The following is a 15,948-nucleotide window of genomic DNA, read 5'->3' as shown; positions in this document are numbered from 1 at the left end:
CTTAATAATCATTCAAAACTGGGGGGGAGCTACCTTCACTATTTTTTCCATGGTCCTTCATTTGCCAGGAACAAGGATTTGTTGTATTCCCTTACTGAGAAGGTACAACCTTTCTACATGGCCTATATTTCCGTGACATTGAGGTGTTCAACATGAAGAACTGCCTTCTTTTATGATCCAGAGCAGATACTTTTCTGTTGGTGTCTGTCTCTTCCTTAGGATGATTATTCATCCCAACTGTTGAGGACTTGTTCTTTTTCTTGACACCTAGAATCCCAAGGGAAAATATCTGTCAGAGTATGTAGTGTCACTGATATCTTTGATATCATATGCTTTTTGCTGGGCAAAAGAGGTTTATGTTCCAAATTGGCTGCATTTATATATATACGTCCACTAGTATTCCCTCATTTTGATCTGCAAATTCTATGATCTTGAATATGTGTTTCTTTATCAAATTTGCTTCTCTGAGTAACTCCTAAGCTAACAACAGAGGAACCTTCTTGTTCAATGTTGGTAGGTTGAAATCTTGGATGTTTTTCCATATTGGCTTCAGAACAAGGGTTTATAATTAAACAAGAGCTAGAAGACATAATCCAGATTCTGCTAAATTCTTCTTTTCAGGATGCATTCAGCTGTCAATTCTCCACTCTCATTCTCTTTCATTTTACTACATTCTACTAGTTTATGCTTTTCACCTTCTTGGAGAGGTTTCTCATTCTTAGGACCTTAATTTAGCTCTTTCGAGGCCTTTTTTACAGCTCTTTTTGAACTCTTGACTGTATTGAAGTGCTGTCTTTATGTTATCATAAGTTACGTATAAGATGAAAGATGAGTGTTGTCAGTGTGTGTGGACTTTATTTCCCTTATATTGGATATTGTTTTCTAAAAAGTCCTAAGAGCATACTTATATCACTCCCTAGTTATTATGTTTTTGCTTCCACCAGACTATTAGCCTTTGTACTTCCCTGCTTAAATCTTTGTATATGTATTAATGATGTATGTATTCCAGATGTTCCCATAAACACTTTTTCCTTGATTAAATAGTACTCTCCTGATCCAAAAGCTATCTGTTCATTGTGGCAATGGGAAGGACTTAGAAAGTATCTTTATGTAAATTTTATAATCCAGTTGCATAATTGAATCAACACAAGAATTCTGTGTGGCAGTTCAGACTAAAGGTCTGTGCAGTAGTATCCTGCCTCCAAAAGTGGCCGATTCCTAAATGCCTGAAACAAAGCAAGTATATAACAATGCTTCCCCAGAATATTTCCTTGTTCTACAAAACTTCATGGTTTGTAGATTTTCTGGGTTGAGGTGCTGTCTTTTAGATGTAACAGTTTTTGGATAGAGGTTGTTTTTTTTTTTTTTTTTTTTTAATTCCCTGTTGGGGGGGAAAAATGTTGCCTCAAAAATGTAGTAGTGCTCCATAGGTAGTTTTTATTTAACTGTTGGGTTTTTTCTTTTTTTTTTTTTTTTTTTCCCCAAGGTAACGCTAAGTTCAATTGTATAATAACTTCTTTCCGAAAAGCCTTCTGTAGAAAAATGATTTGTGAAAGTATGTTGAAAACTTGGTGGTTTTTTATGTTTAATGTTTTAAACAGTTTAAATTCCTGTATTGTTAGGCGCTGTTAAGGAGGTAATGAAGAAGCTGCTTCAAGCCTGGTTACAATTCACTGAAGGGGATGTTTTAGAATTGCTTCATCGACTGGATGTGGAAAACTGCCCAGAAGTGGCCATCCCAGTACTAAATGCTGTGTTTTCATTATCTCCACTTCATGAATTGGTTCAAAACTGTAAACACCTTGACAGCAGGTATGCAGATCAGTCTTCATTTCCAAAAGATATTTTGTATAAGATTGTTAAATTAAAGGTTATATCTAAAAGGGGAGCAGAGTAACTGTTACCTGTGATAAAAGACTAATATTGTGGTGTAAGCCATGATGTCTCCCTGGTGTTTGTGTACTTAAGTGTTTTGGATATGCTTTTTTCTTTTTTAAAAGATCTGTGTTCACCAGCTGAAAATGATTGTGCCAGATAAACAAGAGGAAAAAATGAAAAATGACTTCTCAGTTCCTGAACACCCCAAAAATCACACTCTTAGAATTTAGAAGGATGCAGTAAATTAATCAACTAAACCAGCTTTTGTATGAGTAACAACTTAGAGCCTAATTTGTTTTATTTCCTATACTGTCTACAGCTTACAATAAAGGCAATGCTCTAGTTTACCCCCACAAATGTAATTTCCTGTCTTAACCTGTGGTACTGAAAAAACTCCTTTTCTCCCATTTGTCCTCCTTCTCAGTAAGGCTTCTGGTCTTTCTCACACATTGGCTAGTCCTCTTTGGCTTCCCTCTATCCTTTTTGCTGAGCTAGAGGCAGCACAATTTGGGGCTGGTTCAGTTATCCATGAACTGTTTGGAGAATCAGTCAGAATGGAATTATTTGGCTTGTGTTTCAGCCTTCTTTTGGAGGTATTTTACTCGTATTAACAGAGCTTGACAGAAGTTGGTATATTAGAGGCTGCTTCTCCTGTGTTAATGTTTGGTAAAGTGAGTTCCTAAGCTATGAAGAAGATGGCATGGTGAATATTAAGATCCATAAAGCAAAAATGAAAGGGGGAAGAAAACAAGAAATTAGAAGTTGTAGGAAATTGCTAAGGGAGGCAAAAAGGGGTGAGAAGAAACAGCTTGAGTTAACTGAGGCAACCAGAGTGGAATGATTATTAACAGTGGTAGGATTCTAATATTAGATGATAAATGACAAATTGTCACTGATTAAAAAGTGATAACAAAATATTATTCCATGTTTGGGGGGAAAATGTGTAATGTCTTCATATGAAGTGTCTTGCCTTCTAGTAGTAGTTTATGGCAGATGGTTTGAAATCAGTAGATGTTACATGCATTGCTCTCCAAAGCTATAGATGGGGGCCTGTCTGGCTTTCAAAAGCATCAGTAACGGTGAAATAACTTTCTTACAGCCTCTGGAAATGTGCCAATATCTTAAGAGGTTCAAAGGAAAAATTTATGTAGTTATGGACTTGTCAGTCTAACTTTGATCCTGCGCAAAACAAGGCTTTCATTCTGAAAGACTGGGCTGAGAATTTTTTTTAAGTAGTGGATCTGTTAGACTAATGACATTTTGAAGTGAAAGTATTCAGCTTGTAATGAGACTATTTCATTTATGGAAAATATTAGGCTTGTTCTTATATGATGTTTCTGACTACAGCTTGAGTGATGCAGTATCAATATGATAAATGCTTAGATTTTTGAAGTCTATGATTTCTGTTTATTAAATTTACTTTTAAATAAAGACTTTTCAGATTAATGGGAAGCCATCAAATGATCAGTTTTCAGTTTTCATCTACATGTTGCTGGGGGTTTTCTGGTGGTTTTTTTTGTTTTGTTTTCTTTTTTTGTTGGTGGGTTTTTTTTTATGTGAGAAACCTAAAAGAAAAATGGAATTGTTATTGGTAGTTTGCAAGCAAAACGAAATTTGAGGGAGTGAAAAGTACCACTGACAGTGATACTCCGCTTTTTCTGTTTTGAGGTAGAATTAATGCACAACTTCTGCTTCTGAAAACAAAGATTATATGCCATGCTTAGCATGGAAAAGACCATGATTATAAAAAGGAGTGGGGGTCCTATGACTGGTAAATAGAGGATGAGCTTACAGAGATGCTGAGAAGCAGTTATGTTACTTTTTGCATTTGACATACTATGATTGCTACTGGAATATTGTGTGAAGGTCTTGTATTAAGAACAGAAGAAACAATTCATAAACCGCAGCTGAAAAATAATTTAATGTAGTTGTTGCATTTCTGCAGATTAATGGAGTTCAGTATCCCAGACTTGTACAGTGATAACAATGTTTCATAGAGTTAAAGTACTTGGGGGTTGCTGTAGGAGGTCTGAAGGGCTGAGCAGAATCTTTCTGCAAACTGATATGAGCAGCCTTGATTTAAAATAACGAGAAGTGCTCTGTGAGCACTCGGGGAGCTCCATGTCCTCACTTAAGAAAGAGGAAGTTATTTTTGTCAGTCCTTAAGTATTTCTGTGGGGAATACCTTTGACAAGATTTTATTTTCGTCTTGGGAAATAATCTATTTCTGTGCATTTGTTGTGTTTGACCCTATTTTATTTATATCTATTTATTTTTGTTTAGAAAACTGATTCCAGTGGAAGACTTAACAGCTGAGAATGTGTTATATTGGAGATGTCTTTGTGAATATCTAAAATCAAAAGGTGAAGAAGGTGAAGATTTACTAGAACAGATGTTGCCAGAACCAGCTATATATGCAGATTATTTATTAAGGTACCTTTAATTTAAAAATAAATCTCTTGCCACTAAAATAGATATATGTGTGTGTGTGTATATATATATATATATATTTTTAAGTAGAGAATATTTCTTTTATTCAACTCTTCAGGTTTCCTCTGAAGCCAAAGTTGTGCTTGACCAGTGATTTTTAAATTTTTTTAAAACTTTTTAATAAGATTTTTGAGAGGATTTTCTTGTTTTAAACAAAAACTGTAAAAGGCAAATTTGTAACTTGAAAACCATTTTTTGAATGTCCTTTCTCATGAATTATCAGGAAGATGGACTTCTGGATCAATAGCATATAATTCTTTGCCATTTGAGGTAATAGAATAATTGTTCTGTAATATGCAGCTATCCTTTGTTCATCTGCTATTATCTAGGTTACTATGTGTTTGCAAAGAGCTTGCAGAAAGAGGTTTTTAGAGTCTGCAGAAACTGATATTTTTTTAATTGTAATTTGTGAAAATAAAGTAAAATTTGGCTGCTGTCCCCAAGGGAAGTGTTTTTGAAACTGAGAGTTCATTATCTTCTCTTTCCCCTGCTCAGGCAGGCATGCTTCCGAAAAACTTATGTTTGAAGGCAGTGACAGAGTTGCTAAATGAGCCAATTACAGAACATATAATTGGGGGAAAAAAAAGAATGTTTTATTAAGTCAGTCTTTTTACCAAAGTGAAGAAAGGTACATTTTTTTTTTCTCTGAGGGATACTTCAGTCTTAACATAAAATTTGAACACAATTTATGTTTGTGAGCATGGAGAATGCTGAGAAATCTTAACTGAGGTATTGTACTTGCAAAACGTGGAGTGAAGTTTCCTGAAATGATTACAAATCAGATCTGTTGAAAAATGCATTGTTTTGATAGATGTTTTCAATTAAAAATATGCATACTCTTTTCTCACTTCAGTGGGTATAGTATATTAGTAGTACATACAGATATTATTGCTACTTTTCTATGTGGAATGTGCTAACATGTTTCATAAACATTTAATAAATGAAGCATCTGTGCTTCCTTAATTTTGAAATGTGGATCCAGTCTGGTGGGTGTAAATTGATTCATTCATAATTAATTTAAGAGTCCATAAAACATTTGTCCTCAAAAAACCCCAAGTTTTCTTTTTTTCTATCCAGTCTTACTCCAAATGCCTTCATTTATCTTCCCCTTCAGGAAGAGGCTGAGTAAGATTAATTAGGTTTGCTAGTACTTGTTTGTAGTATCAACTGTTAAACTATTCATTGGTGAGCTGTGCCACCAGTTGTTTCAGGTAAGATTTGCAATTGTACAATCCAAGTCTTTATTTGCACTGTGAGAGTATCAATTACGAGGAGCAAGAAACTATGAGTCATTGATACTTAAGAAAAAATGCAGGATTGTAAGCTTCATTTAGATATTTCACTATTATCTGGTGCAGGTAACATTATTGTTAAATTATCAGAAACAGCTGCCTACATTGTTGTAATTTCAGATGTTCTTAAATAGTAGCTACATGCAAAGTTTTTGTCCTAACTTTGAAGAAATTTTTAAAATTTGCTAAATTTAATGAGCTGTTGCTGGAAAGTATCTGCAAAGCTGTGGTAAAAATAAGCATCTTTTTCGCAGCTCATATCAGTATTTGAATTTTACATATTACACTACATTCAGTATTGAATTTTGTACATGAAGTGTTTCACTCCAGATTTTCTGAACACGCGTGCTTTCATTGATGGGTAAGATTTTGATAAAAGAATGACTCTAGAAAAATAAAGAAACAGAACAAACTGATTACACTTTCCATGCTATGTGGCTGAGCATATCTGACAACAAATTGTTGGTTTTCTGTGATGGCATACTTGATCAGCTAAAGAATTTTAAAATTCACTGCACACTTTAATGCTTTTCTTGTATTTTGTCTTGTAGGCAATATAACACCTCTGAACATGTAGTAGAATACATGGTACCTAAATGTGCAGAAGAACAGTAGTTATATATATATGAAAAATGGTACATGTGTACATGTATTACTAAGATTCTGCCTTTATGCAGGGGTACAGAACTGAAATCACATGTACCAGCATAACTTGTCATTTTCTGTTTCTTACTATTTTGTATTTTCAAAGAAGGGATTTTTTTAATGAAGTGCATTATTTTTAAACTATACATTATTTGGTATAAATAAATTTCTGGAACTATTAATCTATGAAAAGGAGAACACAAACATTAATTTTTAAGGTTTGTAACTAAGGTAACCACTTGTTTATAGAGGACAGGAAAATGGTGTGTGTTTGGGTTTTTGTGTGTGTGTGTGTTTGGGTTTTGGTTTGTTTTTTGTTTGGGGTTTTTTTTTTTACTTTCCAACAGTGGTTCTGAATGTAATTATATGTGTTTGATTTGGATTCAGTTACCTTCAAAATATGCCAGTTCTTACTGAAGAACAAAGAGAAGACTTTACTTGTTTTGAAAAGCTGATGACAAAAGAATTTATAGGCCAGCAACTGATTGTTATTATAGGCTGCATGGATACCACAGAAGAGGGAGGAAGGTAAGCTTACATATAAAGTCTTTGTTATTAAGCTTATGGCACTCATGCCTGTGGACAGGCATAGAGTCTCCGTTGGGAAAATAACCTGATCAAGCAGACAAAATACAATTCTAATGCTAGCTGGAAAAAAAGGCACAGTCTCTCTAATGGAATTGTTCCCAAAAGTGTGCCAAATATCATCTGCTTACTTTTATTGAAAAATGAGTTTTAATGCAGATACAACATTGTTTGGGGAGAACAAATTCAGTTGTTTTCATAACATGTTCTTGAGATTATGAAGTTACAAGACTGTTCATTTGGAACGTAGTATATAAAAAGATAAAAGGAGATAAATGGATTACTTCTCGGCAGATGGCTTGTAGTGAGTAGCCTATATGTTTCCGTGTTTTTAAGCCCAGTCTGCTAAGGCCTAAAAGGTTACAGATGTTTTGGATGCCAAGCTGAATTGGACTGTGTTAACTGAGTCATTCCTATAATTGAACAGCCTTTTGATGTGAAGTAATAAGAGTGAATAAATTTGGAAGTTCATACCATCATAGACATTTTATGAAAAATTGCAGTTATGATAGTACAAACACAGCAATAACTTCAGACTCTGTGGAATGCATTATATGTATGCTGGACTGGCAGGATAGTTTAACTTGTAATTATTTTTTTTTTTTTTTTTTTTTTTTTTTTTTTAGTTTCCAGCCAGATAATTTCTATGAAAACATTCTAAAGTATTGATACTCTTGACTTTTCTGCTGGTATGACCTTTCATTGGACAGTAATGACACCTGATTAAAAAAAAAATCAGCATTTTCTAAGCAAGACAAATCAAGTAAAATCCCCAAAAGACAAACATTTCTAAGTAAGAAGACATATTCAGCAGTTAAGAAAAACTTCTCTATAGCTATATTATAATGTATTATAAAGTCTTCATTAGACTAACTCGAAGTGGGTAAAATACTAACTCTTAATGTCTTCTACTTTCCTGAATAAGCAAACAGATTATTTGTGGTTTTTTTTTTTCTTTAATGTAGAAAGCATCTGTTAGTTACTTTACAAAAGATTCTCACTCTACCTGCAACTTCAACAGCCCTTATATCTCTGCTTGTGGAAAGATTACTCAATATTGTTAAGGATGATGACAGAAGGATTCAAATTGTGAGTAATTCTAAAGGCTCATTGTTTTCTAGGCTCTACCTTCTCTGTACAGCAGTCAGCCTTTACGAAGCATCGTAACAGAAATATTGGGAGTTCAAATATTTTTAGTTTGGAAAAGCATTTATGTCCTCTCCCCTTTCTTTTTTTTCTTTTTAGCATAGCTGCATTTTTGTCATTGTCTAAAGATCTTTATCTTTAGACATTTGGCTGGTGTTGTAAATGTAATCCTCAAATTAGGAAAGTATTAACACTTCAACAGCCTGTTTCAGAATCCTTTGTCATATTAGATCCAAACAGTTTTGACTAAAACATTCAAAGTGAGGATAATGTACATTTCCAGGTTTCAAATTTCTCTTCCCTCCTTTTACCTAAGTACTAAAATCCTTATAAGAAAGGTATTTTATATAGTAGAGTCTTCATATACAACAGAATTATTTAAACTTGACTCCTGAAAAATAGACCCTTGGTTTTGCTCAAATATTTTAAATGAACCCTGGACTTAAGGACAGAGACCACTTTTGGAAAACCTCAATGCAGTGGTTAAAGCTAGGATATAGGTTTGTTACATGATTATGTTGGAAGAACTATGGTAATCTTAGCATTACAGTACAATAGTACTAGTAAATGTGTGCATTTCTATTATGTAGTGAAATACACTGATTCAATACATTCCATTGATTTGGCACAGCTTGAGAGGAACTTAAACTGAGGTGATCTGATACAAGATAAATTAAGACTATCCTGTCTCATGTGGTCTTTAGTTTTCCTCATGCTTCATCTCATTTTTTAATTAACATAATGGGTCTGACTTTAAAGAAATCCCCTAACGAACTGAAAAACTCTCAGCCAAGTTCTGCTTCTAGTTCTATGCATGTATTTGGCTTGAAATTAAATTGCTTACATGGCTTCTTATACTACATATGGTGGTTTATAGACCTTTAAATGATAGTGTTCTTTGTTGTATTTTGATTGAAGTAGTAACAGATGAAAAAACTTACTCTTGTTACCAGTAATCCTTTTTAAAGCATGTGTTCAGATCTAGAGGAGATAGTGCCTGTGAACTGTTGGCATAGAAACTGCTGAACTTATTTATGGGTATATGGTCTTCTATTTTCTTGCTTACCTAGGTGAATGGTAGAAAACGCTAGACTTTCATGGTTAGACTATGTATTGTCAAAATGTGGACTTATTTGCAGTGAATTAGCTGTTAAGGGAAACTGCACAAATGTTCAATAAGTTTTCAGAAGGTTGGTATTTAAATTTGGAAAAGTTAAATGCATAGTATCTGACATCTGAGCTGAAATTAATGGCACTAATATACTGTTTGTAACAACAGATTGCAGAAATTATATCAGAAGTTCGTGAGCCAATTGTTACAGTCAGCCAGCCTGTTGATGCAGCTGAAATAAGAAAGCGGGAGCTTAAGGTAAGCAGATTTTAGTCAACAAGAAAAATATTTTTTAAGCGTATCTATCTAGTAAGAGTTTTATATAGTAGTGTACTATTGGCTAGTGTCAATAGTGTATTGTTGGCTAATACCACAAAGGTTATGGTATTACATTAATTTTCTTTTTACTTTGTATTTCAGTTGGCTGAAATAAAAGTGAAACTTTTTGAAGCAAAAGAAGCTTTGGAAGAATGCATTACTCTGCAGGATTTTAATAGAGCATCAGTACTAAAAGAGAAAATAACTGAGTTGGAACACAATAAAAATGATCTGATAAAAGAAGCAGAGCAACCTGAAATTAAAGAAATGCGTGTGGAAAAGGTCTCTTCCTTTCCTGTATTCCCATGTGCTGGTTAGGTCTTGATGTTTACTCATAGTTTTAAAAGAAAGTGTAGTTTGCCCTTGTATCATCTAAATTTTTAAAACTGAAAATGAACATTTATGGTATTGGTATTCTCCTTCTGCATGTATAGAAGCTGATGGTATGCTCTAGCAAAAAAATGAATTGCGGCTAAACTGCTCTTTTGTCCTTGAGTAACTAAAGGATTCTAAAAGGGTCTTGGTTTTATTGTTTTTGACTAACTGAAAACATAAACCTGAATCTCTTTTCATCATAGTTTATAGACAGATTTTGATTAATGTTCTTGTACAGCAAATGTGTAGTGGACAGGAAGTGTTTATTTGGGTAGGGAAAAATTATGATTAATGTCCCCGTTCTCCTTATCACAGCCACCATTTGTATTAATAATGTTTTTCTTTTTCCTGACCTACTTGAAGAATGATCCTGAAACACTGTTGAAGTGTCTGATGATGTGTTATGAGCTTCTGAAGATCATGTCCCTTTCTAAAGGAATTGGTCCAACCATTAATGAAATCACTGAATCTCTGGTATGTAGGATTAAATACTGTTTACATTATAATAAAAATGAATACATCATAGCTGGCCCTTAGGTGCTGGCAGGATGGTTTGTGGTTATTTCACAATCACTTTGCTGTATCTGTAGTGCTGTGTCTGGTTCTTTTAAGCCTTCTCAGAACCTAGTGTCCTGGAGGTGCAGAAAGACTGGAACTCATATAGACCTTTCTTTCATCCTTCCATGTACAAGGAGAAGTTTGGGGGGATTCCTTCCCACCCCCTCTGTTTTCTTAGCACCTTTGAAAAGCAAAATATTTCTGTATTGAAAAATAAGGCAGTGGGATTGCAGGCCTCTTACAGCCTACAAGATATATTTCCTAGTTTTCATTGTGAAAAGTATGGATTTTAAGATGAACATTTCTAAATATCACAGACTTTTAACTGTTACTGAGTGTGCAAACAAAATGGGGACAAAAAATAATATGCCATTGTATGAATGGTGCAGCCACATCTGAATACTCAGTGCAATTCTTATCCCATCTATCTAGAAAGTTTATATTTGAATTGGAAGTGGTCAAGAAAAGGGCAGCAAAGAAAAGCATGGAATGGCTTCTGTATGAAGAATGACTAAATAGTTTACCTTTTTGTAACCTAGAGAAGAAAGAAGTTAGGGGCAGGGTCTAAGAGAGGGGAGAAGTCCTAAGATGTGAGTATTATGGAGAACATGAATAAGGATTGGTTGATCAGCCCATAAAGCTAGCAACTAGCAAGCTCAAAACAAATGAAATAAGTTGATTCTTCACATAATATGTAATCTGTGGAATTTTTTGTCACAGGATGCGTGTGTGGTGAGCACTTGCATAAATTTCAAGGAAGACTGAGCAAATTCAAGAAAAATAAATATTATGGAATGATTAGGTAGATAGGAACAGCCTCCCAGCTCTGGTACCTCTCGGCTGCAAAATGTTGGGACCTTGACAAGAATTCTTGGGAAGTATCTACTTAGTCTGTTTAGGTAATACTTCATAGGAATTTGGTTTTGATCTTTTTTGATAATGAGATAATGGGCTAGATGACCTGAGTCAGTACGGGCACATTCTTAGAATTCAAACTGCAAAGAAAATTGCAACACCAATTTAGAGTAACTTAAATGTAGTGGAACCACACCTGATTTGTTTCAGACGTATAGAAGTATTCTTAGAAATACTAATTAGTGTTATGTGTCCCCCAGAAACCTTTTTCATTAGGTCTTTAACTTCCACATTTGTTGTTTATTCCACTTTTCTTTCTCCAAGATCCTGCTTTCCTATTGTTGTTCCTGCTGGATTTTCACATATTACATGATTTGAGATATCTTATTTGTTGTTGTTTTAAACTCGAACTCTTTAGTAAATGCAAAAATATAAAACGATGCCATTGTAGCATTCACCCTGTATCTAGTCTGGCTTTTCTTTTGTGTGGATTTTTACCATTGTCTTCTCAAAACTATTTCAAGTACATGAAAGGGGCATCTGTATTTTTGCAACTTGAAACTGGGTATTGTTTCTCTGCAAGAATGCTAATGTCTTTTATGAAGAAATGTGTAGGTTTGTTCTTGTGTGGTTTTTTTTTTTATTTCACAATGAGTGGTCAATTCAGTTTTGTTTGAAAACAAATATTTATTAAAAACAAAAAGCAAAACACTCATGATTTTCGCCATTATTTTATTACTGATTTCAAACAGCATACTCAATCGGCTTCTGTTTATATCTAGATAAACAGAGTATATTCCAATCCTGTATCAAACGAAATTATTTTTAGTTTCAGGGTAAGCATGTTTTCAGTAGTCAGTTTTTTTATTTTCAATTTATGTATTTCAACTATAAGGTCTAATATTATTGTTTCCAGATACTTCCTGGCATAACTAATGTCCATCCAGCTGTGAGAAATATGGCAGTTTTGTGTTTGGGTTGCTGTGCCCTTCAGAACAAAGACTTTGCCCGACAACAGCTTGCATTGCTGTTACAGGTAAAATGTCTGATGGGGAATGGATGATGGTCTGTGTGGCTTAGTAAATAAAAATAGTCTTGTATCTATAACAAACTATTCTACACAGTTACATTATTTGAGAACCAGTGATTCCTGATTTCCTAAAGATCTGGATCTGGAGAGTGTGTTTTCATGTAGATTCCTCTGATGTCTAATAATATTCAAGCTGATACTGTGTCTTGGTAGTAGCATGCCTTTACTTTGTAAGGTTACCTGTTGTCTTCAAAGTTTGTAGGAATTCTTTATCTGTAAGGTCTCGCTTTCTTTTCTGAATCTGGGTGAAATCAGTCATATATTTCTGCTATTACAACATAGAAAAGAGAAGCTGTAGGATTGTGTAAGCCTTCCTTCCTTGGGAAACCAAATTAAAAACATGACTGATTGCTTTTACATTTCTGTTACGTACTTACCTGTGATCTTGGGTGTCTAATTTAATTTCTGAATTATTAATTTTGTATGGATTAAGGAAGGGTTGTTAATTAGAGGATAAAGCAGTATTCAAACCAACAAATGATAGCATGGCCAAACATCTATGGATGTGGAACATGTTGGATGCCATAATACCCACATCGTCCACCTTTGTGGTAAATGTTCTGATGCTGAGCTAATTACATAAAAGATGACACAATTGTTAACTTTTCAGACCCTGGCTTTGAGAGAAGCATAGGTGGCCATTGTGCCTTATTAAGAGTATGTTCATGTACACACTCAAGAGAACTGACAGCAGGCATTGAGATGATATGCTTGGCTCAGACAAGATGATAGAGCTGTCAGTCACCATAGCAGGAAAACTTTCGGTTCCTAAAAAGTTAGCATATACTACTGCTTTTAATTTGCCTTTGAGTATGTCTCATTAAAAATAATTTTGGTTGTTTAGGGAGGATTTCAGTTGCTTTAGCAACTTAGACTTTAGATTTTAGTAACTTCTGTAGGTACTAAACCCTAAATTCTTTGTGTAGGCTGCCATCAAAAGCAGGGTGTTGGACTAAACAGATCTAGGATCTCTAGGCTAACCCACTATGTATGGTTTTATTTGAATGTTAATTTGAACTATAATACCTATAGTAACCTATGCAACTTTGACTTTTATTACTGTTTTGCTCCCTGCTGTCTTTTCACATGCTGTTTATTTTAATTAAGCTATACAGTATTTCAGAGCAGGGATTGTCTTATGTATTTTTTCTGTAGTGCTTGTGTTAACCACTATGGAGCTACTACAGGCAAATAAACTTTCTGTTTGTCCAATGTCTGCTTAGAAGTTGAACAATAAAATTACCTCTCACACATGCATGCTCACTCCGTGAGTGAAATTCAATTGATTTTATGTAATGGAAATTGCATAGATGACTTGATAAATTATTTCCCAGACTGTATTACAAATTCAGGTTTAAACTTGTATCGCTGAGTCTGAAATTTGTCCCAAGTATTATAAAAAGTTTCCCAAATTAAACAATCTTATTAAAGCAAAAAATCTTATTATGCTTAATGTTAACATGGGTGGTCTACTGTAAGATGATGTATGTATTTTCCTTATTAAACCTAGGTTTTACAAATAGATAATATAAATGTAAAGCTCAGTGCTTTAAAGGCAATCTTTGATCAACTAATGCTGTTTGGAATTGAGCCATTTAAAGCCAGAAGAGGCAATGACTCTCAAAGTGAAGATGCACGCATTAGAGCTGAAAATTGTGAGGAAGAAAGTGAAACAATAGAGGAGGAAGAAGAGACTGCTACAATTCACAGCCTCCTGCAGCTTCTTTCTGGTTTCTTAGACAGTGAGGTAAGAAATACTATAAAATTTGCCTTAGTTTTGTTTAAAAATGATTTTTGCAGAAGGCTTACCATCCCATTAAGTTGCCTGTGAATATTACATGATGTGTAATTGAAATTAATGGTCTAATGTCAAAACAGTTGTCCTACAAAATGACCACGACTTTGTCACTGATATAGACTAAACTCTTGAGCTAGCTTTGAATTCTGTGCAGGTGGAAATATGTGAATGTAGAGAATTGACTGGCAAAATAGAATGTAGACTTATACAGTATTAGTGAAAAACACTGTGGTTGGTGTGTTGTGTAAATGACCAGTTCTTTCTTCAGTTTTCAGAACTTAGGACAGAAACTGCAGAAGGCATAGCCAAACTGATGTTCTCTGGGAGGCTGATTAGTGCCAAGCTTCTTTCTCGTCTTGTTTTGTTGTGGTATAATCCTGTGACAGAAGAGGATACTCGGCTTAGACACTGTCTAGGAGTTTTCTTCCCTTTATTTGCTTATGCAAATAGGTATGGCCTTTGTAAATTATTATGTGAAAATATACATTGGTCTAGCAGCTTTAGGAACCTTTTTTGATCTTGCACAAGCAGAAATTGCACAAATGCAAATTAGACCTAAGGGTCTAGTTCAGCCTCATATGTGTGTTACTTTTGAACATATATAATCTCAACCTATGACTATTCTGAAGACGTTCTATTAATTCCTTCTTATCCTTGTGGCCTTCTACTTTTTTCTTTCCTAAGCTTATGATTGAAACTGTTCTTCAAGATACTGAATAGAGATTAATTTAAAAGGATGTGCTTTGCTTATTTACGCTGTTGAGCACTACAGCTAGACTTTGAAGTGTCACTAAAAAGTAGCTAGCAGGAATGCTTCAAAAGAAAATAGTCGGTGCCCAGCAGATGTCAAAGCAGCAGGCTATTGGTTGTGGATTGGGTTTTGTTTTTGTTTTTGTTTTTTTTAACATTTAAGCTTTTAACAGTGATAATCTTTTACCCTTCTGACCCTGTGAATTGCCCTCTCTTTTTTTTTTTTTTTTTAATTATGAGTCCTAATGATTGCCCACCTGAGTAATTCTGTGTATTTCAAAGTCACTTGCAAATGAGGCAACTCCTTCTGGCACCTCATAGATGATCTTTTTCTGGAAAAGAAAAACATGGTGTTTGCTTTAGGCAAAAATCAGAAAAATCAGTGGAGAAAAAAAATCCTAAACCTTAGTCTGGCTCATTGATTTGGAATCTCTGTTTAGTTAGGAAACCTCATTAATTTTCTGTCTCAAAACATTATCTGCATTCTGGATCACAAACAGTTCGTTTTAAGATGAATCATGGATTATCTTTGGTTAGCAATACTGTATTTTCAGAAAAGAATTATTAATTACCATGTGTAATTCATAACTGTCTGCAAAGTTGCCACTTGGAACATGAAAACTCAGGTAATGAATGAGATTTGGCTGAGGTTTATATCTAATTTAGTACTGATCTCTCACCAAATTTTAAAATTCCATTTGTTTTCTGGGTGCTGCTCTGTTAACCTCTTCATCTGGTTGCAGATATAATCAAGAGGTTTACTTTTTGAAATTAAATATTTGAATTCTGTGTGAGGGGGAAAAAAATGTTGATGCTGACTTCTGTAAATATTCTGTCATGTCAATGGAGTGGCATGGCACGCTAATAACAGGGACAAGATTCTGTAACCAGTGAACAATTCTTATTTGTGGAATGTTTTTTAAAGAGTAAAGAAAACCCTCTGGCAGCCTAAGAGGAGAAAGTTCTACCTCGTGGCTATATGCTACTAGACTATTTCCTGTAAATTTAAAAAAAAAAAAAATCTCTAAATGATTCTTCAGTTATGCTTGAGCCAATC

The 15,948-nt window shown here is 34.3% G+C and overlaps 1 protein-coding gene across 3 annotated transcripts in view; it reads left to right on the top strand.

The window, feature by feature from the left end:
* Positions 1-15,948, top strand: part of NCAPG (non-SMC condensin I complex subunit G) — a 28,557-nt gene that overhangs the window by 6,348 nt on the left and 6,261 nt on the right. For 2 of the 3 annotated variants that reach the window (XM_069792979.1, XM_069792987.1), the window contains 10 exons: positions 1,623-1,812; positions 4,162-4,311; positions 6,693-6,833; positions 7,856-7,979; positions 9,316-9,405; positions 9,568-9,747; positions 10,204-10,314; positions 12,170-12,289; positions 13,854-14,090; positions 14,410-14,591. In XM_069792979.1, coding sequence (XP_069649080.1) covers positions 1,623-1,812; positions 4,162-4,311; positions 6,693-6,833; positions 7,856-7,979; positions 9,316-9,405; positions 9,568-9,747; positions 10,204-10,314; positions 12,170-12,289; positions 13,854-14,090; positions 14,410-14,591 — 1,525 coding nt within the window. The remainder of the gene's footprint in view (positions 1-1,622; positions 1,813-4,161; positions 4,312-6,692; positions 6,834-7,855; positions 7,980-9,315; positions 9,406-9,567; positions 9,748-10,203; positions 10,315-12,169; positions 12,290-13,853; positions 14,091-14,409; positions 14,592-15,948) is intronic. The other variant, XM_069792995.1, reaches the window with a different exon arrangement.

The sequence above is a fragment of the Haliaeetus albicilla genome, chromosome 1, assembly GCF_947461875.1.
Source record: "Haliaeetus albicilla chromosome 1, bHalAlb1.1, whole genome shotgun sequence".
Taxonomy (NCBI): domain Eukaryota; kingdom Metazoa; phylum Chordata; class Aves; order Accipitriformes; family Accipitridae; genus Haliaeetus; species Haliaeetus albicilla.
Note: the sequence above shows the minus strand (reverse complement) of the source record. Positions and strands in the feature narration are given on the sequence as shown.